The sequence below is a fragment of the Sus scrofa genome, chromosome 7, assembly GCF_054392235.1.
Source record: "Sus scrofa isolate SSC_HxYL_T2T_F1_AM1 chromosome 7, Sscrofa_HxYL_maternal_Yorkshire_Landrace_v2.0, whole genome shotgun sequence".
Classification (NCBI taxonomy): Eukaryota; Metazoa; Chordata; class Mammalia; order Artiodactyla; family Suidae; genus Sus; species Sus scrofa.
Genome location: NC_139389.1, coordinates 74,741,496 through 74,764,532, shown reverse-complemented (window position 1 = coordinate 74,764,532; position 23,037 = coordinate 74,741,496). Strand labels below are relative to the sequence as shown.

The window sequence follows — 23,037 nt, the reverse complement described above, 5'->3', positions numbered from 1 at the left end:
GGACTCTGAATTCAAAGGGAAAGATGCACAGTAAGGAAATAGCTCCTGGATTCTGCAGAGCCTGTGTTCCAGTAAATTCATGTGCTACATTCGCAAAAAGGAGATGTTTTAACATTCCATTGGATATTCATGCCCTAGAATAACTAGCAGGAAGCCTCTCCTGGAGGCAAGGAGCTTGTGAGCCACTGTGGTCATTTCTGCCTCAGGTGTGGTCCTGGTCCCCTGGGGACAAGCCACAGATAATGTGGAGTCTGTGTGTTCCCCCCATGGCATTGAGACACAGACACATGAGTCCACCAAATGTTGCCCCCTTCTTTATACCAGAGCCTGTTGTCCATTTGGCTGGATGTTCAAGAAATCCACCTCCCTCAATCCTGGATATAAGGCTTGAACTAGCATCCTGGAGAAGAAAGGTCAGCACTTTGATACACAGTGCCCACAAAATGGAATTTTAATGAGCAAAAGCAAAACCTGAGCTCTTCACATAGAAAGCAGATATCTTTGTTCTTTTCATGTTTTAACATTTCACCAGCTCAGCATCGCCCCTTGTATTCTGGTACCTGTCCTCCAAGAACTGACGAGAGGCCATCTGTGTCTCTCTGCACAGTTTTCTTACCTAAGATGTTTGGATTTCTGTGCTTTAGGAAACTCTTAAGGTGCCTTGTGGTGTCAAGGTCTATTGTTCTGGAATTCTGTTTTAGAGGAAAAATAGTCAAATGTGACTGAATTAATCCAACTTGTTATTGTGATTGGGGAACATGTGGCCTTTGGTATGTGACCATGACACACACCTGTGCTATTAGGCTTCATGTTATTGACCCGTCGCTGGTGGGGAAACAAAGGAAGAGACCAGATGCAGGAGCCCCAGAAAACTCTGGGAGGTTCCTGAGAGTTAAATAAAAGCCCACACCTTTGATGTGTGCTTTTCTCCACTTTGAAATACATTCTTGGCTTAGAGTCCTTCTAAAAATAAGGCTTTTGTTTCTGCACAGTGCAGGATGGTTAAAACTCAGATTGCAATGGCAAAATTTGGGAAATGTTTCTTCCCCATGAACAGATACTGGTGGGCCCTTCTGACCTCACTGCAACCTCTCCTCAAGGTTGCTGGGAGTCCATGTGTGTGCACGAGTGGTGCAGCATCACCGCCTGTGTGCAGTCACAGGGCAACATGGCATCCTAATGAGCTCTATCAAAGTGTTCATGTATCCAAAGTCCAAAAAAAAAAAAACCTAAGAAATTTTCTTCTCACTCTTTTATCTGTTGCCAAAACAGAGGGGAAATATAAGTATTAGAGCCCTGTCCTCACTCTCCAGGCCACACTTCTTTTGTGCTTGGCTTCTTCATTCTTTCATGACCATGGAGATGTGGCTCAAGGGCAGACTCATGGATCTCCAGTGCCAACCCATTGCTCAGGTAGCAGAAGCAATTTTTTCATGCAGCCTCTCCCTGTTAACACAAAGCCATTTTAACAGTTAAAAAGTACTGGTCTCTAATGGCTGGCAAGTATTGTGCTCCAGTTCATGTTCTGTTCTGGTCCTAACAGAATTATGTCCTAACAATGAAAAACCCTGGGCTTGAAGGAAAAGTTGAGTGTGTCAGAGACGGTACTTTATCATGGGTGGTTATTTTCTCCAGAACCTAAGCCTGGAGGAGGAGAACATCACAGATGCACGGTGCATTGGACATGGAGCACATGCATGCATTTAAATCACGTATATCTTACTTTTTTACTGATGTAATTGTGAAATATGTTCTTTTTGCATTCATAATTAGGGGGTGGAACAGATGGTGAAGGCTTAGTTTAAAATAATCTGTCATTAAAATAACCTAGCCTACTGGTAATTCTTCACTCTAACTGGAGTTAGGTCATAGGAAAAGAGTTTGGGTGATATTTTTTTATCTCTTCTATATGGGAATGCAGTAGAAAGAACCACTAATTTCAGAGTAGTCACATACATGAGAATTATCCCTATAAGGGTGCCACTGTAAAAGTTCCGCTCTGAAATTTGGCTGCAGTGAAATGTGCAGAAAAAGAAGAGAGCAGAGACAAAACCACTTTGACAAATATAAATCCATTTAGCACAATGCATTAAACATTAGTATACCTTCAATCATGAAGCTGTAGTTAGTTTCATACCCTGCAAGGAAATAGCCTCATCATTTGACAAATACTGTTAGAAGCACTCAGCTTTTGGGGTTAAGAAACTGTGCCTTACACTTTATATGTTACACTGATGTCAGGGGATATAAATTATAATTACAGGCATTATTATTCAGAGATGCTTTAGCTCCTGACTTCTGTATCCAAGCTTCATTGCTGCCTGTGTACCTCATAGACTTACTGGGATGTGACAAAGGAAATCTCCCATCAGCCCTGTCGAGATGGCTAAGAACTGGTTTTAGTAATAAGAAAACTGTCTTGATAAATCAGATACTTCCATGCCTTGAAAACGTCTGTTTTACTGTTTCTTCTAAGATTTTTGTTCTCCATCTACTTTGAGGAAAGCAGATAGATTTCAGCGTGACTTTATAATAAATCTTCTCAAGGAGGGACTAGCATTAACATTTGTGTAGGTTCTTTTTCATCTTAATCCAACCTTAGTTAATAATCAGAAAATTCTACATACTGAGTAAGAAGATGTAATTAACCCTTTGACCCCAGAATCTTAATTGGCGCCTGTTGAAAACAGTGGGCAGTTTTTGCAAAAAAAAAAATATATATATATATATATATAGCCTGCAGTGATTGAAACTGCTCAGTATATAGTAGCTTTCTCGTTTCAAAATTTTTGAAATTTCTAGAGAACTTTCAGATTGATTGTATTTGGTTCCCAAGACTAATTAATTAAATGTTTTCTTCCTCCTCCCACTTTTTAAAATGAAGACAACCACATTAGACCAATGTTTATGCTACTCTTAAAACTTTTCTGAGTAGCCAAATACAGCTAACTATAGACAGGGGTGACCCTGAAGCAGAAAGTAGTGGCACTGTGAAGGGCAACCTTGCTAACCTGCTGGAGACCTGGTTTCCTATCCCATTCTTTGTTTGAAAGATAATTATACCCAAGTTCATCTCATACTACAGATACGATTTCTGAAATGATAAGCATAAAAGTGAGAAATACAGTTAACTAACCTCTTTTGTTTACCTTTGTAATGACAAGCAACTAATCTGACTAGTTGTTTTTATCCCCCACCAAATTGGCCGTTATTTTTAATTGCATTGACTGGCTGTTTTGTGTCATGTAGACATAGCCTCATTTTAATCTCACCAGGAAATTGGAACATGTGTCGAAGCCTCTGTTTTTGCCAAACAAAACTGGCCAGTTCTTAGATCGCCACTGCTTCATAGCATCAGATGTTTAGCCTCCAGATATTCCTTTTCCCTGCTATGGTGCCCAAACCTCCTCTAGTATTTTAGTAAATACATGAGGTATGAACTTACTTAAAAAAAAAATCAGCATCCCTTTCAGTGATAAAGTAAAGGATATGTGTTGGTGGCCAGTGAATAACACTGAGTATTTTAGAAGACGGTGAAAGGATCCAGTCTAACTCTGATCTTCCAAATGTCAGGGGATACCCCAGATGATGTTAGACATCTGTGGCATCAGAATCTGCAAATAATCTAATAGCTCCATAAACAGAGCTCTTGGAGGAAATAAAGTGCCATTCCTTTTAGTCATTCTAGCATTGTGGTGTAAGGGAAAGAGCTTTGGGCTTGGAGGTAGAACTAGATTTTATAAGTCTTAGTTGAGCAGTGGTTAGGTGTTGGTTAAAGATGAATAAGACTGTTATTCCCCATTGTTGAGAAATTAATTCTCCTGGGAGTTGGGACCAGGATGATGCAATGTCACAAATGCTTTATTAATACCATGGGAGGCAGCATATTTAATACTGGGTCTGGCACGAGCTAGCTGGATGGTCTTACCCAGCCACTTAGCCTCTCTGTGCCTCAGGTTATTCATCTGAAAAATGAGAGTTTGGGCAACAAGGGATCATCTCAATGCCAGCACCATCTATCCTTTCTTCTGCTCTCATGCATCCTTCTGACTGTCACTTGCCCCATTAAAGTTATCTTGTGATCTCCCTCTGTGTGTCCTTCCAATCTGACGATGGCAATTTATAGTTTGAGAAGACGACACATGTGTAAGCCATCTCCTGTGATTACATTCCAGGTCATGGCTTGGGTTGAATGGAAAACCTAAGCAGGCTCTTTTCTCCCTGGGGAAGGTCAGAAGAGGGAGGCTTCATCCTCATGAGTCAGCCTTAGCTCTGGGAGACATCTTGTTTGAGGTGAAGACGTGTTGAAATGAGATGCTTCTCAAACTTCTACAAAGAAAACTTCCCTCCTTTTGCACTTTTGGTTCAAAGTCAGCTGCTACTGTACCACTTCTAAGCTTGAAGGATTAGGTCTCAGGAGCCTCAGAGGGCTTGGCAGTTTTGTCAAAGATAAGATCCAGTTCTCATAGATATTGTTCCATGTTCCCAAGATGTTTTCAGGGAGACATTACAAAGTAAAGGTGACCAGATGACCTCTTGTGGAAGTGACTTAAGAACTGTCTTGTCATCCCTATTCCCATTTATCTCCTACCCCTAATGGTAGGGTTCTATTATCTGAAGAAATCATTCAAAAACAAGTGATGATTTTTAAGAAGTTACAGGCTCCCTCTTAATACAAATATTTTGACATCAGAAATGCTGTCCAATGTATCTTTTCATTAATGTTATCGTATCAGTTAATCTTTATTTTTAGTGGAAGGTGGTATAGTTGAGCCTGACAGCCCGAGTTTGAATCCTAACTTTACCACTTACTAGGGTCAGGCACATTGCCTAACTTTGCCAAGCTCAATTTTCTTATATGTAAAATGTGGGTAATAATATAATTACCTCAAATGGTACTTGTGAAAATTAAGAGACAATACATGCAAACTGCTTAGTACATGATAAATGCGAGCTATTTAATAAACGTTAGCTATTACTATTGTACTATCTTTACCAAAAGCTTGTCTATTGTGTAATTTGCTTTTAGTGGAACAATACAATATAACTTTTGAATTGTTTTCGGAACCTACTAAATCAGAGTAGGAGATTAGACGCTACTATAGTTTCTGACCTTTGGGGCTATAAAAAGGACCAGGAAGTATAGAATCCAAATTTCATATACACACACACACACACACACACACACACACACACACACACAATTCATTCCCAGAAAGATACGTACACACACATATATATATATTTATTTCATGTATACATATATAGTTCCCAAAAGTTCAGTATTTTAAAAGAATGAAATTATTGCTGAGATTTTAGGCAGTGCATTTTTCTACCTGAATTTTACATGCCTCTTCCACTTTTCTGTATTTAAAAATTATGTCATTAATTTAATGTTGCTACATACCTTGTTCCCAGTGAGGATTTCCTGTATTCCCAAATTCATAGTCTTTGTAAATACCATTAATCTTTAAAAACCCTTTTGCTGTGCAAGCAGTACTTGTGCAACCTCCCTGGTTTAAACTTAATAAATAAAGCAAAACAAAAAACATGAGGATGATGGATATGAGATGCACTTGGATTTCAAGAATTTGAAGCAAATTTATTCTCAATTTGGGTGGTGTCTTACAGTTGGAGTCTGTGATGATTTACACCATTCATCAAACTGAAAATGCAGCCTTCCATTTGAAAAGTGGATAAGATTTTAGAACTTACAGATCATGTGTGGCATCCTCCTTTTTCCCTTCTCTTTCTTCCTTTCTTTCCATTTCAGGAGCCATAATGGAAACTAGATCTTTCACAGTAAAACTTTAATACAGAGTTTTGCAAAAAAAAAAAAGGATTACAGTTTATAATACTTCAGCCTATAATTTATAATATTTGCCCATAATATATTGACTTTTCCTATTTGTTCTGACACAATAGGCACTGGGAGTAAGAAGAACATAATCCTTTATTAGTTAACAAATTATTGATGTCCATAGTAGCTCAAGTGGTGGTTTTACTTGCTCTTCATATGGGAACTCTTTTTTTCTCTCATTCCATTACAGTCTTCATCCCTGTTCAGCTATTTAATAGAGAATTGTGCTGATTTAATCTCAGTAACTACTGAATCCAAAAATAAATAAATAAAGGCAAGATCTCATAAAATCGACATGACCTGATTTTCTGCATGAACGTAATGCATCTTGATCAAAATGATGGAGACATAAGGAAGTCCCTGAAATGAAGGAAAGCTTAGAGTCTTAATTCAGACCTTTCATTTGTTCATGTCTAATACAGCAGTCAAAATCTTAGGACTTCTGTTCAATATGAAGGAAAAAAATGGTCTTAAATTTGGTTATGTGTTGCTTTGTATCAGATACCTTATTAACTACCTCCCCATCATATATACGTATTAACCTATTGATATATTTATTTTTTCTGCAGTCCCTGGATGGCTTTGTATTTGCACTAAATCAAGAAGGAAAATTTTTGTACATTTCTGAAACAGTCTCCATCTACCTAGGCCTCTCACAAGTAAGTAAAACAATTTAGATTCTTGACAGCGTTGTGAAACCTCCTTCAGCCTCATGGCTTTCCTTCTTCAACAGACTCTCTATTTAGCATGAATTATCCAATTTATTCTTTAATGCCTCTACCTGACTCTTCTCACAAAGTCAGTGGGAAAAATTGTATGTCAGTTCAGAACATTGGGAATCAACTTGTGCTCTAAAACTTTAGGCCCCTTCCTCACCCCCCCTCCAAGGATCATTATTAATTTATTGAGAACAAATGAAGTTTCTTCCCTCGGTTGTTTTGAACTTTGAAACCTCTGGGCCCTGTAGGAGAGGGACACACTAATAGTGCTTCCCTTGTGTCCTATTACTGGATGTTTATGGAGGACCCTGCACTATCCTGGGAGCTGACACAATGACAGGGAGTCATTTGGAGTCAAGAAATGCTGAAAGATACCATTAAAATGTGTTTCAGGGAGGGTTCCAGCAAGGGTGAATTTTGCTGCCTTTGCAAATGCTTCTTATTGCTGAAAGACAATTTCATAAAATAAGATAATCTTTCATTATTTCCAATTTAATTACTCACATGTGTCTGTCAGAGGTGAAAAGAAAAGAAGATGGAGGCAGCTGGAGCAAGGGATAAAATCCTAGATGTTTAGCTCTTGATGTTCCCCAGGAAGAGAAAAATTTTACTTTCATTGGAGTCCAAGACACAGGCTGCAGCTCCAGAATGCCAAAATACCCTGAAGAAAAGTCTGCAGTTCCACTAATTATCCAGATGTTTTCTCCATAAAAATGCTGAACATCTGGCTATTTGTGCCCATACAGGTGATTGGCTGAGTTTGACCCGTTTCATCTGGTGGTTTGGCACGAGACAAACACAGCCTCAGTGGGAGGGATTTTGCATGTATGTGATGATCTGCCAAGTTGGATAATCTACTTTTCATTCAGTTGCTCCTTTGAGCTAAAGATGGAGATAAGATTCGTCTCTCTCCTCTTAAGCAGGACCCACCCTAGACTCATTGCTTCTGAAAGCTGGCACTGCTCTAAGGGGGCATCCAGCGTGGGTGGAACATTTTGCCTGTTAGTGAGTTTGCTGGGTAATAGCTAAATCAAGAAAGACACTGGGAAATAATAAAGGGAGATATTTGGCATTTGAGGAGGGTTGGGGGAGGAGGAGAAACACTGCCAAATTTAATTATTTACTTTTGAGAATCCAAGCAGGGATCCATTAACTCTTCCTTGAAGGACATGCAAAGCTATTGGCTCCAGTGTACCTAGAAATTCTATTTTATGTGGACTTGAGCAAATCGAATGATAGAAACTGGGCTGTGGTCAAGTCATTATTAGTATCCCTGCATCTAGTTGAAAATTCCAGTTTTGCAGTAGCTTTTAAGAGACTTGAAGCCTTGTCTTAATCTGTCTGGGACCCAGCATTGAGAATCTCCAATGCTGAAATTGGTGTGCCACCGTGTTAATACTGTATAGAATGGAAAAACACTGTTTGTTGTTCTGTGGTGCCCATATTCATCTGTTTTATGCAGAGTATCCAACAAAGTTTAATAAGCCAGTGAAGAAGAAGGATGAATAATTAGTTTAAGCAGGTAAATGCTAATTAGGGAACTCCTGAAAAGCATCCATTATAGACTAGCTCAAAACACATTTTACAGCCCTGGTTAGTGGTGTAATCCAAATTCTGTCAAGGCAACTGCATTTTCTGTAATTGAGATGTGTATGTTTGCTTTGCATAACAGATGGCTCTGTATGCTTAGACTGATAGCTAGGAAAATAATAATTGCATTATTCTGGCCAAAAGAATATTAGCTCTTGGGTTTTGGCCATTTCAGTCAGTCCTCCTGCCAGCACAGCATATGCACATATATGGATTGGATTTTCAAGGAAATTGATGCATCTGGAATAGTGTGGCCATCTGAAATATCATCTGTTCAAGAAAAATTTGGCTTTAACCCTGTGCTGGTTTCTCCTTAAAAGCAATAGATTTCCCTGCTTTTCTACTGTAACATTAAATCTGTCTTCTAAAATCTGAGGCAAATAATTGAAGTTTCTGAGAATAAAGCAGCTATGTAGACATGGTACAGTAGCTGGCAACTTCTGTGCAGTCCTTCCATGCCTTTGCATGGCATGGCTTTTAAAGTGCGTATCCATAGTCAGAATCTTGATTCACCCAGGGGCAGATGCTGTCCACGATGGGCCATTGCCCTCTGTGGTGGATATGTCCAATGTTGCCACAGTGGACACAAAAATATGTGGTATAGGGCAGAAGTCTTCATCTGGAAGCATTATGCAACTGAAATCATGAAGGATAACACAACAAGGTGATTTCTGCATATACCAATGTGTGTGTTTAGAGTTCAAAACAAATTTAAAAATAGTTCTGGGTTAACATTAAAATAATATGATAGGAGTGTGGTATATTTTTAAATGCCCAAAGAATGAGGAGAAAAAAAAAACCTATGCTAAAACTTCAGAGATGGTTTTCCAACTCAATTAATGTTCTAAGTCCTAAAAGGGTAATGGAGGGAGACACAACCCTTCCCAAGTTTCTTCAGTCTCTCTGTAAGTTGTGGTGACATACAGTATAAAATGTACTCAGAGTTATTCAATTAATCTTTTATACATATATACACACACACTTAATTAAATGCAAACCAAACACTCTGGTTGTGTCCTACAATTCTGACTCAGTGGTTCTCCCATCAGATTCTAGACAGTGATAAGACAGTGTGGATAAATTAATGCAGCATGTAACTGCATCATCAAATATGTATCCAGTGAAATTGTTGAGGAATATTGTGAATGTGTCAGTTTGTTGGAGCATAGCTGTGTATGCATTTGTAATTCTCAAGATATTCCGCCTTCAGTTTGATTTTCTTTCAACATGTAAATAAATATGGTAGCTTTAAAATGGCTTATGGTCTCAGGAAAGAATTAGGATTCTTTTTTGGCTCAAGAGAAAACTAACTAGAGAAACTTCTACCAAATTCAGTTGTGTAGCATGAATGTAGAGACAGCTGGAGCGAGTTTTTCACCTCCACTCCACTGAGTGGAGCAGTTCCAGGTGTCCTGGATGTGTGCATGCCACTTATGCTCTTTAAGATATTTTCATGTTGTCATGATGATGGAATGAAGTGATCTCTGATGATGTCCAAACACCTTCAGCGAGCCTTTGACTTTTCCAGAGATACTTATTTAACTTAACATCTAAGATGTGGTTTTAAGTGGTAGGAAAATGCACTGTTGACTTACATATCTGGGTACAAATAATTCCCAGGTACTCACTAAGAGACCTTATCTTAAGGAAGATCCCCAAATATCATTTCTAGGTTTCATTTTCATGGAGATTACATGACTTCTTATGCCTGGTGATGGTGTCCAGAACTGCTAAAGACAACTCTGCTCTTTCCTTACAATGGAACAGACAGAAATAAGAATGAAGAAATAAAACAGTGGTTTCCCTAATACTGAAAATGCCGCAGTGATGGGTAGCCAGCTTTTATTAAATTTTTCCCACTTGTAAGGGCCTTAATCACTAAAAAAAATCCAAAAGAGACTTAATACAATAAATTAAGAGCACTTCTACTTCCATATAGAAGTTAAAGCTTAGAGAAATATTTATTTGTTGGCTTATACCCTTCTCTTTCCAAAAATGAAATAGCTTGCATAAACATATACAGTAGGAGTTCCCATTGTGGCTCAGTGGATTAAGAACCTAATACAGTGTCCATGAGGATGTGGGTTCGATCCCTGGCCTCACACTATGGTTAAGGATCTGGCATTGGTACAGGCTGTGGTGTAGGTTGCAGACGTGGCTCAGATCCCACATTGCTGTGACTGTGGCACAGACTGGCAGCTGCAGCTCCAATTTGACGCCTAGCCTGGGAACTTCCATATGCCTCAGGTGCAGCTGTAAAAAGTATATATGTATATATATGCATGTGTGTGTATGTATATATGTATGTATATATGTATGTATATATACATACACACACAATAAAAATAATGGAAAAATAGAATTACAGTATGAGAAAAAAGATGAAAGCAGATAATGAGTTACTACGTCATAGGAGAACACAGTAAAGGCTTATAAGAAGGGGTATAGATGGTCTGATAAAGTGTCACATTTACCTATGAACTTCTTGGTAAAAAGGCAAATATAGTCATCCATCAAAAATAAGGAAGTATCACTTCTTAAGGAAAGCAAAGTTTTTCTGGGACTGAAATATAAAAATAAGTCCCAAACGTAATTTCTGGTAGGGGTGACTATGTGGATTATGATGGAATGATTTGCTTCCACTGGAGTCCACATTCAGAGCCAGGCTGTAATGACCCATATAACAAACATGAGCACATACTGCAAATCTCCTGAGCAGCAGAAGATCCTTCTTCCCTCCAATGTCGGTGTGGCAAAAATCACTTTGAGGCTGGTGTTCTGCCATCTAGGACTTAACAATAACATTGACTAGTTCGATGGTTTAGGTGCTTTTGAATAAGATTTCCCTAACCCGTACACGAATCCTGCATGTTCTTTTAAATACAGATGAGAAATTCAGCATTTTATTTGTAGAGGCAGAGGACATGGGTCTCAGTTAACCAGAGGATAAAAATGGACTCTTATCTTCTGAAAACATTTTATCTTGAAAGTGGGGTAAGAGATGATGATTGTGATGCACATCTGTGCCAGCAAAATGTTTTCAAGTTAGCAGAGAATTCTATTTAAAACGTAATGGGGCCTAGAGCAGACTGGGAAATTAACAGATTTTTATACCGTGATATCATGAGAAAATACCCTACAGCCAGCTAAACCCTCTCTTGAAATACACTAATCACCCCCCTTGGCCTCCAGCACCCAGCCTGCCTATGAGTCACTTTTCTTCTTCTCACCAAATCTCCATCCTGGTAGAAGATACTTCCTTGCCTTTGTAAGCCAGCTGGGAGGTAGCTGCACACAAGGTTACACACTGACTTGGTTCAAGGCAGCTTGCTGAAAGGGGTAGGGTGGCTGCAGCTGTGAGAGCTAATAGAGGTGAAGGGGAAAAGGGGTAGATGGTTGTTTAAAATTTGGTCTTTGTTTTTTTCAGCCATGCAGATATATTTACCATGAACTCCTTTCCCCATGCTGTTGTTCATCTCCATATTTTAAGTTTCTCTGCATTTGTTATATAGAATGGCAAATAAAATTACAGCTACTGCACACAAGTACAAGGTCAAATAAATGACAGAGCTCAGTCTATTTGTGAAGCTATTCTGAAAGGGAACCATGGTGCCAAATGTGGTTTATTTGAATAATAAAGAAGAATTAGATTCCCCTGATAACTTGGCCGAGGGCCAATAAATCACTGGAGGTTAAAGATGCTTTGCAACTGCCATGTCTTTCTTTTGCTTTTCCAAAGTGAAGCCTCAACTCTCCCATTCTGTGTTTTTCAATGCAAATCAAGTTGAGGTTAGTATGTGGTTAATACTCTCACTTCCGTGCCTGTAAAAGATAAATATATATATTTCTTTAGTGGGGTGAAAAAAAGAAGGCATTAGCTTACAAATTATTGCTCTTGTGTGGCATCATCACATCCTAGATAGACAGACTATAAAGACAAAAATGTATTATTTCAACACAGCAGAGGGCTTATAATAATGGAGCCAAGTGTTAACATTTTTCAGTTGGTATATGAAATTTATGCCACACTACAATAACCAGAGTTTCTTCAATAAATGAATACACACAGCTCTCCAAATATTGCTTTGTGCCCCCCCTTTAAAGTCAGTCAAATAGACATACCTTAATTAAAAATAAGTACAGAAAAAAATGCATCATTTTCTGTAGCTTGTTTTGTTGTTATTGTTGGGTTTTAACCTCAGCAAGCCTGCATTTTTTCTCCCGTACTAATCATAAAAAGTTCATCACTTCTTGTGTAACAAAGAAAAATGCCCTTTTGAGTGTGGAAGCTCTGAGGGCTTCAAGACTATTGAGAAAATATAAGTATCAAAATAATTCAGAAATAGGACAAGGCCCAGTGGCACATTATCAATTTACAACATTTAAATTGATAAATGCTTGGTGGTGAAGGCCTACAAGGGCACTTTGAAAAGCAAATAGCGACCTGGTGAAGAAATTGATTTTCCCCCCCGAAAATGACTGCATGATGCATCATTTGACTGCATGCTGTCCGAGTGCTTGACAGAGATAATCTCAGCAATCCCACGGGTGACCTTATCGTGCTCACCAGGGCAACTTTGTCTACGTTCTGACTTTGTGCATGTCAAGGTTCCTCCCGGCAGGATCCTTGGGGGAAAAAGTTCCTCTGTTCGATCCAGATATTGAACTGCGTGCTCTCCCTGCTTTTCCTTCCACCCCACCCTCCCAAATAGGCAAACACGCCTCTATTTCATCCATAATTATGAATGAGGAGGAACAGCGCAGTTCTGTGCACCGCATCTTTGTGGAAACCCTTATTACCTTTTAGTTCCCAGAGTTCTAGGGGATAACCTGTATTAGCAGGGATCTTTTTATCAGACAGATTAGAAACATTTCCTCCTTCTCCGTGGTGTGTTGCCATCCTTAGCAAAATGGGATAAGCTAGCCCATTTCTATCTCCCATGTACTTGCAAGGCTTGTTTTTCGGTTTTGTTTTTGTTTTTTTCTTCCCCTACAGTCTTCCCGCTGAAAGTATGTTTGAATCCATACCACTTAGTTTCTGTATTATGTCGTTCCCTCACCATCCAGTAATTCTAGGTATTTTTCTTTAAAACTTTAAAATTATGTAATACTGACATACGGCCCAGAGAGCACATCACCGTGGGTTGATGGGCTTTGAATTGTCGTGGCTGCCTCTGTGGCAGAAATTTGATGTAATCCACGAGGCTTTCTCAGGACCACTGGTATTTGGAAAATATTTTTCTGCCAGAGAGGAATAAGTGACAATTTTTTTTTATGCTTAAAATTCTTCCGTTAACATATATGGATGTGTGTGCGTGTGCCTGTCTGTTTATCAGGAATCTTCCTGCCACAGAGCTTGTTGTTGATAATTACAATTCTCGATTAGCCATTTCTTGAAAGCAGCCAATACCCTGCCGGGGTTGGCCCCCTGAAGCTACCGTCCCCACTGGCTCTGACACCCTCAGTTCACCATAGTCAACCCCTTTTACCTCCTTCTTTCATCCACAACATTAATTCTGAGTGAACAAGACGTGCTTCCTTGCTTTTGACAAGATTTGCTGCAGTCTCATGCGACAAAAACCCAACACTCATTCCAGATTCAGAAAGTAGGATTTATAACAGCATTTTAATTTAATGTTGGATGTCGAACATATAAAGAGATCACAGTAGTACTAGAGCTGAAAATTGATGCCTTTTTTATTAGTGTCCTCTCAGAAGTGGGTGAGACGCTGTTTGTGCAGTGGAGCACAGAGCAGCACAGTCAGATGAATGAGGATATGCTATCTGCAAGGAATCATATTTCAAGCCACTGTCGGCCTCTATTGATGTGCTCAGAGTTGAAAGGTTATGCTAGTAAATGCCATCCGAATTCCCAGCATTAGAAATTGGTGGAATAATCTGCTGGCTGTCACTTTATGCTCAGCCTAAACGCGCTGCATGGGAATGTTTTGCTTATTTTAACTCCAAATTAATTTCTTATTACTGGTGCATTGCTTTCTCTCTTCCAGGCTTTCATCAGTTCCCAAATGGGACTTATTTTTTAACAGGCCTTCAGAGTAAAACAAAATCTCTGAAAGAAAATGAAGGAAATTTGCGTCATCATACATGAGAATTATATTCTCCTTATTTATTCCTTTGAACATATCTTACCAGGCGTCGAGGCTAAAACACAGAAAGTCAGTATGCAAAAGAGGCTTTTCTAGTTAGACTGAATCACAGAATCACAAGACAATAAAAGATGGGCTCACTGTTTTCAAATGTATAATTTGAAGGCCTTTTGCGCTGCTTCTTAATTTCTGATGTTAATATGATCACGAGAAAAAAGGAAGTACAGTGTCTTCATTTTCTGGGATCAAGAATTCTAAAGTGAGAAAACATACTTTTTGAGGAGCTAGCTTGTTTTATTTGTATGGATAAAATGTTGTTTCCATATTCACTTTTAAGGTAGAGCACTAAGCAAGAGTGAGATGGAGAAGAAAATTTAGTCATCATTCTACATCCGTAATTTATTCATTTTTAAATAATGAAATGGTGTTTTTCTGAATTAACACATGTATTATTCATGCAGGCATTGGCAATGTAATGTCCCCAGTTTTCTGGAAAGCAATGTACATTTCTTTGCCTGACAAGCAGTATTTTCTATACGGTATTAATTTAATGGCTTATTTTATTATGCAAAGTTGGAAAGTAAAGATAATTTCTGTCTATAATGTGGGGCTTATAGAGGCAATATATGCAAAATAGTACCTCTACACCTAAGCCTTCCTCAGTTAGCCTGGCCCCTGTGAGAGTGATGAGCGAGGGCAAACTGCTCATATGAAGAATAAGAAATAACTTGACCTCCTGGGAAGAAGGTCATAAAATCGTTAAATTCATGTGAAACCTAAATTTCATTTCTACACACACACATTCAACCTGTATTGGGTTTTAGCTCTTACATAAGAAGACAAGGTTTTCATGACAGGAGTAACATGGCAACAATTTCAGTGATAATTTCAGCTGGAATTTAATAAGGAAATCGACTTTCGGTTTTTGCATGAGGTCTAGAACCAGGCTGATAACCTGAAAATCGATGCTGGTTTTAGACAACAAATGCCCAGTGGCTTTTTATCCTTCTTATTTCTTCTGCCCCCTTTGGATGACAGTCCAAAGATACAATCTTTTTCCTAAATAGTCATGTTTAAAAAGACTGATAGCAGTCGTTGCAATGATTTAGAGCATCTTTTGAGATATACGTGTGTAAATAGATGTCTGTTCACATGCCTTCTGTGTGTATATAAATGTTAAAAATTGATTTCTTTCCGATTTGGTTTTTGTGAACACTGCACTTTTATCTACTGATATAAATAACTTCCAAAATGATTCACTGAAATAGCACACCAGACCTTCCTTTGGGTGTCTCCTCCCCCTTTCAGCCCCCTACATCTGCAAATTTACCACATTCAATAATAAGACAAAAACTTCCTCCAATGCTGTTAATTTTTAATGTGCTGGCAGATTAAATCTATTACTTTCAATAACTATGCAAACTTTTTGAGAGCAAGAGAATGCATGCAGAAAGAAGTTTTCCCTCAGAAAGAGGAAAGTGGTTTGAGGTTGGGTGTTTTTAGGACAAGGCAGGGGCTTTGGCAGAGGTGACAAAGAATACCTGTGTGCCAGGTGTGGTGTTTGGTAGATATTAGATGTATGTCAGGAATGCAGCATTTGGACATCAGGTAAGGAATCATAGATTCCATTCAGCTTCTCCTCTAGGTTTTAGAAAAGCAAGAAATGTCAATCAGCCCCCTCCCTTTTGGCCTCTCTCCCTACTAGGAGCATTGCTTTAGAACCACAGGCAATCTCTTTTAGTAACTCTTTGCCAAGGAAACAATAGAAGATTGCCTCTTGATTAGGAAAGAGCTAAGGCTTTAAGAAGCACACACATAGGAGATAGTTTCCAGAACTTGAGTTTTGCTATCATTCTATAGCCTTTCTTGAACTTTCAGGTGTTTGTTCCTGCTATACTATATTAGATGCATAGATCTGGTTAATCAAAATCCCTAATTATTAAATTTGATACTTTTAGGAGCTTAAAAAAAATTGCTCAAAATGTGCTTGGCTATATATAGCAGAGATGCCGAGAAATGTCTCTAGAAAACAGGAATGGTAATGCTAGCTAGGATCTGGTTTTTCCCCATGAAATGTACAGGCTTGCTTTGTTTTAAGAAATATTGAGGCTAACAAAATTGACTAAAGAACTGAATGCAAAATGACTAAAGATTTTTTTGTATTATGAAGTATTCCTTTAAGTAGGGAGTTCTTGCTTTTAAATATCTTGCTTTTAAATATCTTTGCAGAGAATCATTGTCTACTTACTAAAATCAGAAGAGGGGGGTGGTTGAAGACAAGGGAGAGAGGCCCCAAAATTAAAGTGTTTAGAGGCATTCCAATTTAAGATCAATCAGAAATGACTGTGTGGAAAATGAGGTTCTGTTGGCAGACAACTTTTTAAGAGCAAACGGGACTCACCGCTCCTCATAAGCACGAGGATCTCCTGGCTTCGGTGGCCAGTTGTCAGGGGGATGTTGCTGGCAGCCTGGTCGTCTGGCCGAGGGAAACCTGGTCAGACTGTTCATTCCAGTTGTTCAGGATCATGTCAAAGTGCTTGCAGTGAGGCCCCACAGGCTGGTGATGTCCTGTCTGCGTATCTTTGTGAATTACAGAAGTCTGCACATCCCTCAGGACAGAAGATGCAAATTCGAGGATAGGAGGTGTTGAGACCGTGAACCAATTCCAAAGGAAGGAAGGGCGAGAGGGAGGGAGGAAGAAAATTTAATTTTTCTAGTTCCTCCATTAGAATTGACATCACAGGGTCTGCGAAGACCAAGGAAGGCCCGGGCGTGCCATTTCACTACATTTCAGAACCTTTTCACTTGAGCAGACCAGTAAATCATGCCAGGACTGGGACTCATTCAGCTCTTTAGTGAAAACACAGGCCAGCAACCTTGGGTGTAACATCTATCGAAATCAGAAGAGTTGAGGAACGGAAGATATTTCTAAAATGTCACAACCGCTTCGTGACACTTGGTGATATGTTTATCCATTCATTATCACCGAGTACACCTGGGGCGGTGCTCAGGAAATCAGAGAGTGCCTTTTAAAATAATTATAAAAGAAGCATAGATTAGCACGCTGAGGGGAAAATAGACAATCCTGAATCATGATGTTACTAATTTTGATCTGTTTGGGGGCATCAGCTTCCAAGTCACAACAGTGTAATAACTGACTGTAACTGTCAGCAGCTCGGAGGAGGGAGAGTGCCAAGTATGGCTGTTTCTCAAAAGCACATGTTTCCTGGATATGAAATCCCAGCATTCGTTCATTTTTTCTGTTTATAAAATTAAGCCACTCCACTGGTGGTGTTTCCTGTTGTTGGTTTCCAGCATGGCCTGGCTTTTATCTGTTAGATGTTCTGCCTTTGGAGACACAGGAGGGAGCCCTCTGGGCTGGGGTCCCGGAGACCTGGCTCTGGTCTTGTCTCTGCTTCTCATCAGCCACGTGACCTTCGAGAAGGCTGGATCTTAATTTTTCTCAAGTGTGAAACGAAAGGGCAATTTCTCAGGCTCCTTCGTTAAAATGTGTGCTCTCTGAAATTCATTCACCAGTGGGGTGTTTTATCCTAAGCACCAGTGTAGGGGTGGGGGAGGGGAGCCTGGAAGAAGTAGGCTATTTTATTTTTAACCTTCAAAGGAATTTAGTTGAGCAGATGCTACCCTGAACTAGTCAGAGTAGAAAAGAAATGATATGGCTTTTAAAGGGCACATCTAGCATATCTACTGGGGTAAAGTAATTCTGGCAATGCTTCAAAGGATATAACTTTGGATGGTAAAGTAGGTAGGCTATGGAATGAAATCACATATGGCAGGCTGTCAAAGTCTCCTACACTTTCAGTACATTTATGTAAGTGCAAATGGAGGCTGCTTAGATGGAGTCCCAAGCAATTTCCTGCTAAGTCTGCTTTCAGATTATCTGATATTATTTGACTAAATTATCTCTGTAGAAGCTGAGGACAACTTTTATGATCAAATATTTTGAAATTAGTTTTCCTTGTTGGCAGATTATCTGAAATATGAATTGCTCTCGTTTGAGCACTTGAAATTGAAAGGCTTCGGTAATAGCAATTATAGAAAAACAAGGGTACTGAAGTGCTGTATATCATGCTGAAGGGGCTATGTTTATAGGTCAGTGATGTCAATAACTGCAGTTCTCCCAGATACCTCGCTGTTACCCTTTCATTCTGGGCTAATGCAAAGGACAGACTGACTTTCTTTTTCACAAAGGTACTTCATTTGTGAGAAGAAATACAGATTTTATTGACTCCAGACATTTAAACATAGTCAATTTATATTTATTACATTTCCCAAACATAGGGTGTCCAAGAATACAAAAAGCATGAACACACTCATATAGAATTCTAAACAATGATGTGGTATTAGTACCTGTATGATTGACTTGTGTGCTCCTACTGTCTTCTCTGTGAAGTGTCCCTGTCAAATACATAGCTTCACAATGGAAGGCAATTAAAACTGACATTTATTAAGCCCTTACTGTGTGCCGGGCATTGTCCTAAGCACTTTACTATCATCTAACTCTTGTTGGTTACAATTACTATCTCCATTTTATAGATGAGAAAACTGAGGCTCAGCCAGGTTAAATAGCTTGCCCAAATTATGACAACTAGGAAGTGGCAGAACAAGCATTTAAACCTATCCCTCTTTACTCCCAAGCATTCATTATTAACCATTATTATTATTATTTCTAACTGCCTTTGGGAAAGTCTAGGTAATTAACAAGTAGAATTATTTGAGGTTTATGGATTAAGAGAAGTTGAGCCTTGGAGCAGTCAACCATCCGGTTGGTGTCATATCTAAGAAATTATTGCCAAATTCAGTGTCATGAAGCTTTCCCTGCCCCTGTGTTTCCTCCTAAATTGTATCTCTTACATTAGATCTTTGATCCATTTGGAGTTAATTTTTGTATATGGTGTTAGGTAAGAGTCCAGCTTCATTCTTCTGCGTTTAAATTTTATGGTATATATATTTAACAATAAAAATTTAAACTGAGTTCCCTGGTGGCTCAGTGGGTTAAGGATCTGGTCTTACCACTGCCATGGCTCTGGTTACAGCTATGGCTCAGGTTCAGTCCCTGGCCCAGGAACTTCCATGTGCTGCAGATGCAGCCAAAAAAAATTAAGTTAAAAACAAAAACTCCAAAGTTATAAGTGAGGAAGTGGTTAGCATATAGATTGTACCAGCACCCAAAAGAGGTGGATGAGATTATCAGGTATCTTGAATTGGCAGTTCAAGACGGGCAGGAGCTGCTGAGACAATCCCAATTTACTGACAGGCCAAGGATGAGATGGAAACATATAAAATGAAGTACACGTGATCAGAAGGCAACCTGGAGAGACTCCTCCTCCAAAAGAACCATGGATGCTGTCATTAGGAAGGTCAAAGAAAGAGGTTTTTCAAAAAGAATGTGATCAAGTGCCCCAGAGTTATAACATTAGGAGGACAGAAAACAGCCATTGCATCTATCAGTTAGAAGATGACCAGTGATCTGAGTATCATCAGGAGCACTGTGAAGGCTGAAGTCAAAATGCACACAAATATGTTCAGTGAGTGGAAGCCCTTCTGCCAGGAGCTTCAGGGATAAAGTTTGGGAGTAAAAAGTACTTCAAAGGAGAGATGCATTTGATGGTCTCATTTTTAAGCTTAGATGATGTCAACATTAGGTTGAGAAGTTGGACATATAGAAAAAGATGCATTAGGAGTTCCTGTTGTGGAGCAGTGGAAATGAATCCGACTAGCAACCATGAGGTTGTGGATTCGATCCCTGGCCTCGCTCAGCTCAGTGGGTTAAGGATCTGGCATTGCCATGAGCTGTGGTGTAGGTTGCAGACGCAGCTCGGATCCCATGTTACTGTGGCTATAGTGTAGGCTGGCGGCTGTAGCTCTGATTTGACCCTTAGCCTGGGAGCCTCCATATGCCGAGGGTACAGCCCTAAAAAGCAAAAAAAAAAAAAAAAAAAAAAAAAAAAAAAAAAAAAAAGATACATTAAAGATTGCGGAGAGGGATAATCTTTGGACCCAGGTCTCAAGAGGACAAGCTTAGTGTGAAGGGCATGAACCTGGGAAACAAACAGGAATATTTCAAACTCTTCTGGGGAAGAGGAGTTGGGAATGGACTTTGCAGATAGAAGTGGAGAGGGCAAGAAGCTGGTTTTGAAGGAATTCATGGTATCTTACCTGGTAAAGGTGAGACCAGAAGGTGACTATGTAGCTACTTTTGCTAGGATTGCTCAGCCTTGGTTCATCTGCACAAGGGTGCAATCATCAGCCGTATGAAGTAGCACTGATGTCTGGCATAAGGCAAGATCAAAGCAGAAATCGCCAGTCACAGTCTAAGGCCAGGTAACCCCCTCTCCTGGCAAACGTGATGGAAGTACCACCCATGAGACAAAAATCCTAGGACATTCTTGGGGGGGTAATGCATTCAATTGTGGGGCAAAGCCTAGTACAGTTAACTAGTACCATTTTCTGTCACTTGTTAGTCACCAGAGTGGGGTCTGCTGCCTATGACCTTTCCACTAGCGATTGATGATCAAGTCTACTAAGATGGTCAGATCTGAGACTTAAAGATTGCATTATTGCTCCCCCTTAAACATCTGATAATTTGCATAGATAGGGAAAAAAGTGGAAAAATATTCTCGGTAATATTTTTAACTATGAAATCCCATCTTTGCTTCCTTTTCTGCTTCCCTTAAATCACATATAAGCAGCCCATACAGTGGGTGATTTTTTAGGTCTCTCTTTGCATTTGCTCAAATGTTACCTTTGAATAGTAAGGCTCCTCCATTCCTCTTCTGCTCATCGCTCTCTCTGTACAATTAGTCTGTTAAAAGGTAAAAAGAACATTCTTGTGGAGGTTCAAGGTCTGAGAACTTTGCAGTCCTTCATTAAGCTCTTCATAAGGGAAGTGATTTGTTTGTTTTGCTGTTTGGGGGTTATTTTATGATTAAAATCAAAAAAGCCTTTGGGATTTTCAAATCCATTTCTAATTGTTTGTGTTAATTGTCTCTGATTATAAAACAGAAAACTCTTTAATAATTATAAACTCTAATAATTATAAACTCTTTAATAATTATAATAATTATATATTATAATCCTATGGTGATGATTTGGTTCATGTCAAAGTAGGTAATATAGAAAATATAAATTCAAGATCTTGAATGTGCCTCGGTGCTGCATTTTGTTTCTTGAGATGAGAGAACAGAAGGAGGGAAATAAGGAGAGGGCATGGGAGCAGAGAGGAAGCTAAGAAAGAATAAAGATGTAATTTTTAGCCCTCTCCTCCCCCGCTGTCCCTCACAGCCCACCTCAACCCTTGGGTTGCCAAATGCAAACCTGTGGCAAACTGGCATTTTACAAATATTTAAATGAAATATATTAAAAAAAGGCATGATATATGCCCACTTGCAAAGTGGGCCCATTAAATGAAACAAATGCCACTGAATCTGTTTCCAGCTGAGGTTATAATGTGCGGATGGTCGTGAGCACCAGATTCCCTTTGTATGCGCTGTCATAAACCACACAGTTTATAGGGCCATATGAATTTGTAGGGCTGATTGTTTTATTATATTTGAGTGTAAATTTTTCATCCCTTTCCGTTCCGCCACCATTCTCAGAGAATACAGGTTTTGTGCTGATACGATGTTTCCTAGCTCTGGGCATGGCCTAGCCCCACCACTGACTGTAATTTACTTTTTGGTGTCTGTCGCCTTGAGCTTGCCTTCTGACTAGCTTGTTGAATGATGTGCTAATCCATTATATTTTTCAGACAAGTGTATCGACCAGTATAAACAGACTGGAGGGCACAAGCCTAAATGAAAGCTATACTTCCCTGAATCATTTAAAAAGCGCTAGCTTGGTGGCAGTGCACAATAACTGGGCTCTGTACATTAAGTAAAGGAGAGAGAGATCTCAATAAATAAAACAAAAAAATGGAAATAGCCCTGCCTGCAGGGGCTCAGTCCAGGTTTCAGATGTCCACCTTTATTCACCTCTATTTCTTTAACGCGATGATCAGAAAGGGCTACTTTAAAATGCCCTCTTCTCCTACAAATCTCGAGTGAAACACAGCATTTAGCATCTCCTGCCACTGCTGAGGCTTCTTACCTGCTCCCCGATCCCAGAATGCCTTTCACTAGAAACCACCCATGTCTGTTGCGGTAACATGTTTATACAAATAAAGAGCAGAAAGCAGGCACTCAGAGAGATTTCAGCAGAAAAGTTAAGCCTTAAATCAGCTGATGCTCCCCTTTGAATTGTTTCCAGTGTCAGAAATGTGGGAGTGCCCAACCAAATGGGTTGGGCGAAAATGCATTTCAAATCAATCTTCCTTTTAAAAAAAAAATAAGGCAAACTCAGGCTCTTCACTTTGCAAAACCAAAGGCATGAGATAAAGATGTACCTGCTACAAAGTGAGGAAACGTAGAGTAGCTGCTGAAAGTTCTGGTCTTTGCATTCAAATGTAGCCTGACACCAAGTAGCATTGTAGAAATGGTGTTCTTCCACTGAAATTACAGCACAGCCAAAGGGAAGCAATTCCCTGACAACCGACGAACAGGGGCTCCGTTTTTTTCCCTCACACCTTTGATGCCTGTTATTTTTGCAAAACCTGGGGAATTACTCAGACCGTTTCAGATGGCCAGTGTAAAAAATCTAAACCCATTTATCCCAAATCTCTTTCTCAGCTTCTTGCAGTTTTCTAGACATAGTGTGTATTTTTCACATTTGTTTTATCCTTAGTGGCCAGATGTAGACCATC

At 39.4% G+C, this 23,037-nt stretch overlaps 1 protein-coding gene across 28 annotated transcripts in view; it reads left to right on the top strand.

Moving 5' to 3' along the window:
- The window catches only part of NPAS3 (neuronal PAS domain protein 3), an 876,069-nt gene that overhangs the window by 618,115 nt on the left and 234,917 nt on the right, over positions 1–23,037 (top strand). For all 28 annotated transcript variants that reach the window (XM_084969006.1, XM_084969005.1, XM_084969003.1 and 25 more), the window contains one exon: positions 6,430–6,519. In XM_084969006.1, the coding sequence (XP_084825132.1) occupies positions 6,430–6,519 (90 nt within the window). The remainder of the gene's footprint in view (positions 1–6,429; positions 6,520–23,037) is intronic.